General features: G+C 40.9%; 1 protein-coding gene across 3 annotated transcripts in view; it reads right to left on the reverse strand.

Moving 5' to 3' along the window:
• Positions 1-777: 777 nt before the first annotated feature.
• Positions 778-13,092, reverse strand: part of PLS3 (plastin 3) — an 80,001-nt gene continuing 67,686 nt past the window's right edge. For all 3 annotated transcript variants that reach the window (XM_045800708.2, XM_045800710.2, XM_045800709.2), the window contains 8 exons: positions 11,869-11,964; positions 7,547-7,742; positions 6,275-6,353; positions 5,391-5,505; positions 4,750-4,883; positions 4,296-4,419; positions 3,952-4,076; positions 778-2,018 (listed from right to left, as the gene is read on the reverse strand). In XM_045800708.2, the coding sequence (XP_045656664.1) occupies positions 1,886-2,018; positions 3,952-4,076; positions 4,296-4,419; positions 4,750-4,883; positions 5,391-5,505; positions 6,275-6,353; positions 7,547-7,742; positions 11,869-11,964 (1,002 nt within the window). In that variant the 3' untranslated portion in view covers positions 778-1,885. The remainder of the gene's footprint in view (positions 2,019-3,951; positions 4,077-4,295; positions 4,420-4,749; positions 4,884-5,390; positions 5,506-6,274; positions 6,354-7,546; positions 7,743-11,868; positions 11,965-13,092) is intronic.

A 13,092-nucleotide genomic window follows, 5' to 3' on the forward strand; every position in this document is an offset into this window, starting at 1 on the left:
TATATTTTGACTTTGCTTATTATATTGATTTATATAGTTGTGGGGTTTTATTTGCCAAAGCAGAATTGTCAAATTCCTTATTCTTTTATGTCTTTGGGGTTTGTATCATACTCAGAAAAATCTTTCTTACTCGAGCTATAAATACACAGTTATTTACACCATCACCACGCAGTTCGTCAAAGGACCGGATTATGTATTACTCATTCACACAAAGCCTTAAAATGGTACCATAAACTACTGGTTGTCAACTAGGGATGATTTTGTCCCACATGGGACCTTTGGCCATGTCTGGAGACACATTTGTTTTATGCATTGGGGAGGCGCTACTGACATCTTGGGGGTAGAGGCCAGGGAGGCCAGCAAAACCTCCTGCAATGCACAGGACAGCCCCTTCCCTCCTCCAGCAAGGAGTTAGCCAGCCCCCAAAATGTTGATGGCGAGAAGGATAAGAAAACCTGCCAGAACCCATCTCCCCTCACTGGTTATTTGGATCTCCCATTGCTTAGATCTTCTGTATATGACAGAACACTGGAAAAACTGAGTGGGATGGGAAAGAAGGAAATAAGGGAGGAACTGGATGAGGAAATTATGGTAAGTTGGAGAAAATCCTCTGACCCCATTGGGACTCTCCTTCATTCGGTCCCTGTAATTCAGCTCTAAGAACTTAAATTGAACAGATGTCATTTTGTACAGTACACCAGAAAAAGAATATCAGGGGGGAAAATCTGGCAAACATGACTGGCAAACCACGAAGGGGCAGAAACATGAGGAGACTGATTATTATGTAAATGCCTTTATTTGAACTAATACATTGCTACCAGATTACATCACTTTTCAGAGTTAGAGTAACATTATGATCTTGGAAACTATAGCAAACAGCTTGACAAAGCAAGAGTACATTACGTCCTACATATATATTTTTATTTTTTAGTGACATCTCCTTGTTTTAGGTGGAAAATTAGAAAATTTATGGTACGCTTAGCATGCTTGGCCTACCGTATCCTGTCTACGTTCTGAGCACACTCTCTCCTCAAAAGTGTCATATTCAACAGCATTCTAAATCTAAAGAGAGAGTTTGATGATACAGGCTTTGAAAACAAATAAGCATATATTGAACCAAGTGTCTGAAGACAAAATATGTCAATTGTTTACAGCGTGGGTGTGAGAGGGTAGACGCGAAATCAAGGTACACCTTTCCTCTACCTACAATGTATGGTTTTTACTTACTTGAAGACCCCTTAAAAAAAGTAGCAAAATCAGCAGTCTTATTTAATGTAATCAAAATATTCTTAAATGTACAAAAAAGATCACGTAGAAAGAATACTGTAAAAAGATACTGATTTCAAGAATAAAAGAATACGAAAAGCTTCTATTACATTCTGCACAGCCAGTTACTTCTGCCAATGTTCAGTACTACAAAGATAAGCAAAGGATACTCCTATCCAAATACTCTCTGAGCACAGTTCTTGAATACGAACTAGCATCCTGGATGGAAAAGCAAAATTATGGTCTAATAGTATTCATATCCAATCATCTAAGCAAGTCTGAAGAGGTGGACATCCTAAGGGGGGCAAAGATACACAGACACGACATAGAGCAAAGGGCAATGTCATGGGCAGCGATCTAGGAGGAGAGAGTAAATGATTTGGCCATGAGCGCATTTCAGGTGTGCCTGACAAATTCAACTCTGACTACAGGAAAGAGGAGTCGGTGCCATTAAGACTCTTTCCCCTGTGAGCTCTCAAGATGAGGAGTCTTGTTCACTGAAACTGTAAGTCCTTTCAGTGGCCAACAGTTCCTTCAGCCATGAGCACTTCACCTGGAAAGAGCTGACCTGCTAACCGTGCACCTGGGAGCAAGGCTGTTCTTATTCAAATTGGTGACTTTATACCCTCTTCATTCCCCTGCCCATCAAGCAGGCAAACACGGTCATGACCATCTTGGGCTTTACTTCCACAAGGTCTTCCGGGAGAGCATACACCCTGGCTCCGATTCTTCTAGCCATTGACACCGCGTACCTATTGTTCAAGGGGACAAAAATCCAGATGAACCTCTTGTTAGTCAAGGATATGGTCGGAGGCATCAGTTTCCTCTGGTACAAATCAATCGGCTGGGATGCGACACTTTCATACTGAAACTTCAAAGCGGCACCATTTGCCTTTCTGTTGTTTTCGGTTTTGTTTTTGAGGTCACTCTTAAGTGACACCCGATTTTCTGGCTCTACGTCTTGGGACTGATTTTATTCGCCCCTTTTCTGCAATGAGAATTAACTTTGGAGCACTGACGTGATACAAAGATGAGAAAAAACCCAACTATCTAAATTGGGCTGTACAATCAACGTTGATATTTTCATTGAGCATGTAATGGGAAAACAGATGCTCTCGTGTGATCCTAGAGATAGGGGATGGAAGACTGTGTCACATGTCCAAATCCAGGCTGCTCTGGGAGATGCAGTGAATTCTTCCACACAGTCGAGGGAGGGGAGAGCGTCTACAAGGTGTGGGGACAGTGCGGTCAGAGCAAGGACCGGAAAGGGTACACAAAGCGCAGAAAGAACTGATGTGGCCAGCTAGGGCAATCTGCAGGGGCACCCTTCAGTTAATACATGAGAACTTTCTAGGGGTTTCGTAAACATGAATCTTTAAAGATGATCAAGTTTCTGAAAAAGGTTTTCAGTGGGCTGATTTTTAGTGTATGCTAGTCTAGCTTTCATGGATTGCCTGTAAAACCAGGCCACGGTCTAGGTCTTTGGTGAAGAAGGGAAGTGACAGGTGGAAAAGCCCTTCTCAATATTGCTGAAATGAAAAAAACTTTCTTTTTAAAAAGATTTTCCTTATTTATTTGAGAGAGACAGACAGAGCACAAGCAGGGGGAGGGGCAAAGAGAGACGGAGAAACAGCCTCCTCACTGAGCCCAGAGCCTGATGTGGGACTCGATCCCAGGACCTGGGATCATGACCGGAGCCCAAGGCAGATGATGCTCAACCAACTGAGCCACCCCGGCACCCCACAAAGAACTCTCAGGGCGTAGTTTCAGTGGAGGCTTAAACATCCTGCTCATTTAGGGACCAAGATAATAAACTCAACATACGTAGTAAAGGCCATCTGTGCACAGTAAAAAAAGACATCCATAAATAACACGTTTCAAAAAGAGTTAGACAGAAGAGTATTATCTATGGCATGAGTATTGTTTTTTTTTTTTTTTTTTTTTTAAAGATTTTATTTATTTATTTGACAGAGATAGAGACAGCCAGTGAGAGAGGGAACACAAGCAGGGGGAGTGGGAGAGGAAGAAGCAGGCTCATAGCAGAGGAGCCTGATGTGGGGCTCGATCCCGGAACTCCAGGATCACGCCCTGAGCCGAAGGCAGACGCTTTAACCGCTGTGCCACCCAGGCGCCCCTGGCATGAGTATTCTTAGCCCATTTTCTCCTTGTTGTAAGATAAACAAACTATATTATTTCAGTAGTTCGTTAAAGCAACAACTGACCAAGCTACAATGTTAGGCACAGGGCTAGGCTCTTGTATCTCGTATCCATTTCAAACTCTCTAAGTATTATTGCTCCCATATGTACTGATGAGGAGTCTGAGGCTCCGAGAGGCTTCCCTCAGGTGACACATTCTTGTTTGTTTGTTTGTTTTTTAAAAGATTTTAAAATTTTATTTATTTATTTGAGAGAGAGAGAGTGAATGAGAGAGAGAGAACACGAGCCAGGGGGAGAGGCAGAGGGAGAAGCAGACTCCCCACTGAGCAGGGAGCCCGACAATGGGATTCGATCTCAGGACCCTAGGATCATGACCTGAGCCGAAGGCAGACGCTGAACAACCAACTGAGCCTCCCAGGTGCCCCTAGGGTAACATGATTCTTAAGTGGTGAGCCTGAGTGGGAATGCAGAGCTGCCTGGCTACAAAGCCCGTGGGTATTAGTCATCGTTATCGTCAGTGTCTCTTACTTGGCATTATTGTGCTTGTCGTCTTCTGTCAGATTGCCGCTCTTAACAAGGTCATAGTTTATGCAGCCTGGCTGGATGGCATCAATTAAATCCACAACTGCCAAACTGGAGCTGATCGTCTTGTCCTAGTGTCAAAGGACAATAAATCCGAGACTTTCAGTTTGTACAAATGAACCTATGATTACTTCTATCAAGTCGCCATACACCCAGCCCAGCAGGTGAAGAGAACCTTGCCATTAGCACAACACTAAATCACACCGACAAGCCAACCAAAGGCTGTCCTTCCAAATGATTGATCCTTTCTGGCGCACATAATGTTTAATCGTCAGATGTGCAATTCTTACCTTAAAACTCTGAATGGAAGTTGATTTTCCAGCTTCACTCAATGTTCTGTTCACCCAGCTTACAATGATGTCATCATTAGCTTTCTGCCCGTCTCCAAGGTCTTCCAGAACATTGAGGGTGTATCTGGAAGGAGAAGTGGAAGAAAAGGTCCCAATCTACTTCTTGAGAAAAAAAAAAATGCACCTTTTGTACTAGTCTGACAGCGGCCATGGCCTTGGCTGGTACTCCTCATAATGGATGCGTATCAGCATTCTAGGTAAAAGAGGTCTTTTTCAAATGGATAACGTGCGCTGTTCAGAATTTTTGCATCTATCTGTTACTTAAGCTCACTTTAGAGTCTAAATCCAAAAGCTTCCAAGGCGCAGTCATTGCCACATCTACCTGAAAATAGCAAGGACTGGCTCACAGACCGCTAGGAAGTGGAGCTTTAACAGGTAACACGGGGTACCATACCTTCTCATCAGCTGCCAGACCAAAGCTAAAGTCAGAGTTTGGTTTCCATCGTTCAGGTCTTGCCCTCCGATCCCAACCAGGGAGAATTTGGCAGGATGCTTCCCCAATTCAACAGCATAGTTGCAGTTTTCTAGCTGTAAACCCACAAAAAGTAAATAGTTGAGGATTTTCAGCGGCTTCAGCTGCGTACGTGTGTGAGTACGCATGCGCGCGTGCGCTGCTGGGTACTTAGCGCCTCCAGATCAGTAAGACACCGTTCCTGTTCTCAAGAAGCTCAGATGCAAGAGTTTTCCAAACAAAAGAAACTGAGAATAAAAACAGCCTGTAACAAATGCATGCAGCAAACTTCATGATCTACCTTTTTCTTTTTTTTTTTAAAGATCGTTTGTTTGTTTGTTTGTTTATTTATTTATTTATTTATTTTTCAGATTTTATTAACTTATTTGACAGAGAGAAACAGCCAGCTAGAGAGGGAACACAAGCAGGGGGAGTGGGAGAGGAAGAAGCAGGCTCCCAGCGGAAGAGCCCAACATGGGGCTCGATCCCAGAACTCTGGGATCACGCCCTGAGCCGAAGGCAGATGCCCAACGACTGAGCCACCCAGGCACCCCAACTGAGCCACCCAGGCGCCCCTGATCTACCTTTTTCATGTTGGCTCCAAGTTTCGGGTATGGAGGTTTATTAACCTTACTCCAGTCAACAGGAACTTTAATGCGCTCATACAACTGCAAGATTACCAGGGCGTCCTGCAGGTCGCTAGAGATTTAAAAATAATTTGATCAGTGTTTTCAGACAGCTGGGCCTTTGTTTCCTTAAAAACAGTAACAGTACACTGGCAACTAAAACATATAAAACCACAGATAATACCCAAGGCTCATCTTTTTTATCAGTCTGTCCTAAACATAGAGCTAACACCATCCCATTCACTTAAAATACTCATCGTCAGCTTCTGGTTTGCAAGGTACTATTCTAGAAGCTGGGCATGTAGGACGAAAATCCCTGGCCTTACAGTAGAGTCAGACAGAGAGAGAGAGAGAGAGAGAATAAACAAGTAAATGGATCAATAGATAATTTGATTTGGGGGTGTATATAACTCCTATGAAGATAAAAAGAACCAGGGTTAGGGTTACGGAGTGTTGGTGGTGGTCAGGGTCTGAATGTGTGGCTTGAATATACATTCGAGGCAGAAAAAAACATTCCAGGCTGAGAGAACAGTGAGTACAAAGGCCTCAAGACATCATGGATGGCGTACTTAAGGCCTTCCCCGGTCTCTGTTTCAAAATATAAAGGATCTATTCCATAGGGTGTTAGAAAGACATTCATACACTCTTTCACTTAAAGATCATGTAGAGAAAGACTCTGGGCTTCCGTGTATTTGGAGAATGATAATGGATGTCACCATTTCACATTTTCCGATCTAAATAGCCAGTGTAAACGAACATCTAGGAGATGTTTAGAGTGGTAATTCTTTCTGCGGCATCCGTTCACAATGTTCCTAACTGATAATAACAGTAGACAGGCTTACGCATAGAGATGGTTTACATGGGGATTAACACCAAGAGAATTCATCCAGTTACGGAAGGTTCTTTCTTCACGAGTTTCTCCTATTAAGAATATTCACAAAATTTCTATATTAATTAAACACCTTGTATACGTACATATAATATCAATTCATAGTTAAGATTATTTCATTTCCTCTGTACAAATCTAGAGGTTTTCTCCAATATGAATCTCCAAACATTCTCTCTAAATACATTCTCTCTAGGTACAGGCTTATTTTACAAAATTTGTTGAATTTATTTTAAAATCGAAGAATACAACTTTATAATCAGTTAAACAATTTAGAAGTTTATGAATTTTTATAATTTCCTCCCCCTTGTAAGGCTTCCTCAGTATCTCTCCAAATCCCCATACCTCAAAAGTAACTGATGTTATCAGTTTTACATTTAAAAAATTGGGGGGGGGTCAAAAAAATTTTGGGGGGCTGGTCATACGAACCCTCTATACTCATGAATTTACACCTTCCCTCTACACATTTATAAATTCTAAGTTACACACGAGCACTCCTTTTACATGCCTATATTACAGCAACAAGTTATGTGAAACTTGAAAAGCAAAAAATTTAAAGATTTTAAAGTCCTGCCACTGGATAGTCAAGGTATGACTATTACATTTGTGCATTTTTGAATCTTACACTTCATGAATATATAATCTGGAAAAGGTAAACTCTGCCTTCCCCAAACTTAAATAATCGGCATCCATGATTATGATCATTTTAAAGATTTTATTTTTTAAGTAATCTCCACACCCAACGTGGGGCTTGAACTCACAACCCCAAGATCAAGAGTCGTATGCGATACCAACTGAGCTGGCCAGGCCCCCTGTGTTATGATTTTTTGAGCAGGTGAGTAGAAAAGGAACTGGGGCTAGTTCTGTCTGGTTGGTCTGACTGTGGAAGAATGAAATAATCCTGTAAACTGATAGGTCAAATTTAATGTATACATACATTTTTCTGGTGAGAGGTTTAAAAGGTGACCTATTTCTAAAATAGTAAAATAAAACAGTGGTTACTAAGTGGCCTTAAGCTAGGTGATCCTTGACTACTTTACAAGTTTCCCGGTATCACCCCTTTTTATCAGCTACCGCTTTTTACTCAGCCCTCGGGTCTACTTCCAGCAGAGATTTGCTAAAGGAAAGTGGAGAAGGAAACATTAAGTCAAGATCCTGGAATCATCATGGCCTATGTATTTCTGGTCTGGTATCCTGCACATTAGAATGTGAGAAACCTTCAAATTACCTTCCAGTAGAGTCCAGTCAATATCCTGGTTCTCTGGCTTGGTTAGTGCCGGGTATTTATTAAACAGGTTAGCCACAAAGGCTAAGTTCAGTTTGGGGTTTCCACTGACAACATCAGCAGGGGTAACAAACTGTCTGCAACCTAACTTGTCTGCTTGTTGAAGCATACTCTCAGCTCTCTTCAAATCATCTGTTTCCTGTTGAAGTAAAATAAGAAGGCATCTTTTAAAAGGCTATACTAAAAATATAGAAATGTTTCCCTACAATGACAGGCTGGATGTACAATTCTACTTTCTCTTAGCCAACATATGGTACTTATTATAAAATTGTTTTGAATGCAACAGCAAAAAAAGTTGGCCGTATTTGAGTGCAGTACCTCAAAAACACACTGGGTGGCACCATATCATTTATCTAAGGACAGTACATTTAACCCAATTGGGATTACATCTCTCCTGTGAAAACTCAAGAAAAAAAGCTAAAACTGTTCAGATTTTTTAACTGGGCCCTAAAAAGGCATAAGACTGAAAATGATAGAGAAATTATGAGAAAGTATTTAAAAAATAATCATCAAGAATAGCAGTTTCCAATAATTTCAGGTTTAAATTGCGTATTTCAAATTGTAGTTTTCCTCTGCAAGGATTTTTTCTTTTTTTTTTTTTTTTTGGTTACGGTTTGTTTGACTTAATTTTTCCACCCAGGCCGAAGCAGAGTTGCTCATTTCTGTAAGGAATACTTACTTCCAACTAATTCCCATGACTCCTAACTTGTTACCTCTCCCCTCCCCCCGAAAGAGGAGTGCCCAGCTCTGGATTAACACAGGGTTTGGTGAAGAATTTATCTAATCATTTCAGCCTGATGTCAAAAATACAGTTTCTTAGGCACCCACTATTGCCACCTCCCAAGCCTACAAGTGAGAAACCTGGAGCCACGGGAGGGGAGGAACGGGTGCTTTTGGGTCTTCTGGTTTCCAGTGACCCACACTTGGAAAGGAACAGAGCTGCACTCTGGGCACTTCCTACATTTACACACCACAGTTTTGCCCCAGGGGCAAACTAAGCACTTCTGCGGAACAATGTCATGGGAGAAAGGGTTTTACAATCCGGTGGGAAAAGAAGAGATAAATGACACTTGAGGAATGTTACTTTTAAACTAAAGCTGCCCAGAATGTATAATTTGACAGTCTTAACTTTGTCTTCAATGGGTGATGCTATCTTTGATCAGTTTTTTAACCTCCAGTGAGGTGCCTTGATTGTGCAGGACTCCAGAACAATGTGTGTTTATTGTGTTACCCTTGTTACCTTCTGCAAAACAATCAGTAACCACCAGCAGATGGGCAATGGAGTGGGATTCAACCTTTCTTCAGGGTTCTCTCTGAGCATAGTGAGTTCCTCTCATAGAGCCTATTTTATTTCTTGCAACCTGTCAGTTAGTACTTTAATATTGTTTGCTTTACACTATTCACCAACTTATTTTAAAATCCTGTCTTTATTGATCATCTTGGCATTCCTAATGAAGCATTTAGAATACTGGAATAGAAGGAAGCTTTAGAGTAGACAAAAACAAAAAAAAATTTTAAATAGTCAAACAGACAATAGTGAAATAAAAATAATCAAATAAAAAAATATATGTGCAAAAAGAACTTCAGCCCCTACTTCACGCCATGGTCAAAGTGAACCCCAAATGTTATATTTCTTTTTTTTTTTTTTTAAAGATTTTATTTATTTATTTGACAGAGATAGAGACAGCCAGCGAGAGAGGGAACACAAGCAGGGGGAGTGGGAGAGGAAGAAGCAGGCTCCTAGCGGAGGAGCCTGATGTGGGGCTCGATCCCATAACGCCGGGATCACGCCCTGAGCCGAAGGCAGACGCTTAACCGCTGTGCCACCCAGGCGCCCCCCAAACGTTTTATTTCTAAATGTAAAACCTCAAAGTATAAAACCTCTAGGAAAACACATAGGAAGAAATATTTGGTACCTTGCGTTAGGCTAAACTTTCTTAGATACAACATCAAAAGCATGATCCATAAAAGAAAAAAGGACTAAACTGACTTTGCCAAAATTAAGAACGTCTGTTCTTTGAAAAACACTGAGAGAAAATATTTGCAAATCACATATCCAATCAAGGACTTGTCTCCAAAATACATAAAAACACTCAAAACTTGCTAATAAAAACAATGCAATTAAAAATGGGCAAAATGTTTGAACACGACGATACATAGATGGCAAATAACCACATTAAAAATGTTCCACATTTGGGGCGCCTGGGTGGCACAGCGGTTAAGTGTCTGCCTTCGGCTCAGGGCGTGATCCCAGCGTCATGGGATCGAGCCCTACATCAGGCTCCTCCGCTATGAGCCTGCTTCTTCCTCTCCCCTGCTTGTGTCCCCTCTCTCGCTGGCTGTCTCTATCTCTGTCGAGTAAATAAATAAAATCTTTAAAAAAAAAAAATGTTCCACATCATACGTCATTAGGGAAATACAAATTAAAATCACAATGACAGATCATTTGGCACCTGTTAGAATGATTCAAGTTAGAAGGACTAACCACACTAAAGTGTTAGTGAGGATGTGGATGAACTGGAACTTTTATATACTGCCGGTAGCAATGTAAAATTGTACAACCATTTTGGAAAATGAATTGGCCGCTTCCTAAAAAAGTTAAACATACACATACCCGATTACTCAGCCATTTCATTCCTAGGTATTTACCAAAGAGAAATGAATGCATACATTTATACAAAGAGTTCTATATGAATGTTCAATACCAGTTATATTTGTAATAGCCCCAAACTGGAAATAATCCAAATGCTCATCAACAAGTGCATGTGCAAACAGACTGTGGTATATCCATTCATCGGAATATAATTCAGCAATAAACAAGGAATGCATTTATGATACATGTGACAACATGAATGAATCTCAAAATATTATGCTGAGTGAAAGAAGCTAGACAAAAAAAAAAAGAATACAGACTGTAGGGATCCATTTAGATAAAACTTTTGAAAATTCGAACTAATATAAAGTGAAAGAAAGCAAATGAGTGGTTGCTTGGGATGGGAGAGTACCGGATGGGAGCCAGAAGGCGTTACAAAGGATCATGAGAAAGCCTGATGTGATAATGAATATAAAAAAATCAATCATCGGTCAGGCCCTAAAGAAGGTTATAAGGCTGAAAAAGCTGAAGGACACTGACCAACAAGGGAAAAGTGTGAGCAAAGGCTCAGAGGTAAAATGAGTATTGGGGGCGGGGGGGGTGGGGGTAGAGACTCGTGGGCAAGCGCACTGGTTAGCAGACCTAGAGCAAGACTGTGTAGGACCTTAAATGCTAAGCAGAACACTTCAGACTAAAGTCTAGAGTCAATGAGGAATCCTTGAAGGATTCTGGGGAGGGAAGAGACAAAGGAGTGTTTGAAGATCAACCAGGGAAGACTGAATGGAGAAGAGCTGTCTCAAAACCAGAATCAGTTCGTGTACTGCTGCCATTTACGCAGGCAAAAGATCACCTGGCGAGCCTGCCCAGACAGCTGCCCGGTGCACAGGACAGCTTCTCATCCATACCAAGTGACCTGAACCAGAGAGTCTCACGTCCAACATACAGACAGAAATATAAGCACATAGGTCAGCTACAAATTCAATTCTGATAAGGGCAGTGTAAGTGGTTTAGCCCATGTTATCTACTCGATCCTACTGCCTAATAGGCTAGAAATACGGATTCTCTAAATCAGTACAGTGCATTCCATATCTAACAGGTACAAAGAACGTACCGGGGATCCTAGAAACTTGAGACTAAATCATCTAGTCCAACTCCTTTCTTTATGGATGAGCAAAGTGAGATCCAATTTGGGGAGGAAATCTGTCCAAGATCACTGAACAAATGAGTGATGCAACCAGGGAATATGGTCCATGAGTGAGTCCCCAAGTTGGATATCAGGGATCCGCAACTTGTAAACATATTCGTGTTATTCTCAACACAGGAATATCACAGATGCATATATGAATATCTTGTCATTACATCTCTCACTGTGATTATAATCCAAACACTTGGAAAAGGTTAGTTTCTAGCACTTATCTCTCCACCCTTTCTTTGCATATTTTATGCAATCAATATAAACCAATAGTGCCATCATTATGGAACTCACTAATAAACTATCAAAATATACCAAGCTAATCTTTCTGCCTTTGAATGATACCCACAGCAATAAATTTTAAAATAATGCTCAAAATTGTCAACACCATTACATGCAATTACAAAAATTCTTGTTATTTAGAAGAAACTGACAATCATTTTGTAAGACTGTAACATTCAAATGAATACCTATACTTACATTGAAACCTGACATGTTAATATCTATCCGTGGTTCACCTTCCTTTTGTCCTTTTGGTGCAATTTGATTAAGAAGATGGAAATAGGCTTTGGAATCCTACAAATGAATAGAAAATCTTGGTGAGATCACATCTACGAAGAATGAATGTATCCCATTGTCCCATGTTTGGAAGGATATTTGCATTGGATTTTGTGAGAACATATGGCACAAATCTCTGTCTTCTCATCTATCAGATCTTTCCCCAGAAAAGTCCATCTATCTGGCCTAATGTCTGCCTCGAATATGGATAACTGGATGTTATCATGACTTTACAATTGATTAACATTACCAATACAATAATGCTAGTAAACACATAACTAGTTCTGTACCTTCACTGAATTACTGAAGTCAATAAGCTTGGTAGATAAAACAAGCAAGAAAAGAAAGTAGGAGCAGAAATCCAGGAAGCATAGGGAAAGAGAAAATAGACAGGTTACATCACTACAAAACACAATATAAACCATAACTTATTGAGATTAGCTATGTTGAAGATGTATTTGACTGTAAATTTAAATGACATTTTTTAAATGAGTAACACTTGAGTTGGTGAAATAACATTTAACCCTGTATGACCTGAATATAGTTAACCAAATCAGATATTTATTTTAAGTAGGCTCCACACCCAGTGTGGAACCCCATGCGGAGCTTGAACTCATGACCCTGAGATCAAGCAAGACCTGAGCCGAGATCAAGAGTGGGACACCTAACCGACTGAGCCACCCAGGCGCCCCCTGAAGATTTTCTTTTTGTTTTAAGCTCCTGAACTCATTCGCTGTTTGAATGTTTTTACTTGGAATCCCAGTCACTCAAAGTGGCGCTGCTCACAGGGGGGTAGGCTAGGTGAATTCAGGCTGTGTGGACCCTCCACAGAAGACAACTTGAAAACCATTGTACCAGGGCAAACACTTAACAACAGTCTTCAACACACATGTCAAGTAAACTTCTGCCTTTAGGGGACGGAAACTGGAGTCAAGACTCCTTAATCCTGTTGTTGGAAGATGACCTTCCCAGCGGTGATCTGTGGGGAACCTTGACTATGACTGAACCTTGACGGTCCAGACAGGCTTATAAAGGAACGCTTCTCCTAGTAAATTCTGCAGATTCTGTGCATCCTAATCCCCTGGGGGAAGCTGTTCAATATACAGATTACTGGGTCCAACCCCAGACCTAGCAAATACGAATCTC

This window comes from Ursus americanus, chromosome X, assembly GCF_024610735.1.
Source record: "Ursus americanus isolate L20-20 chromosome X, mUrsAme1.1.p, whole genome shotgun sequence".
Classification (NCBI taxonomy): domain Eukaryota; kingdom Metazoa; phylum Chordata; class Mammalia; order Carnivora; family Ursidae; genus Ursus; species Ursus americanus.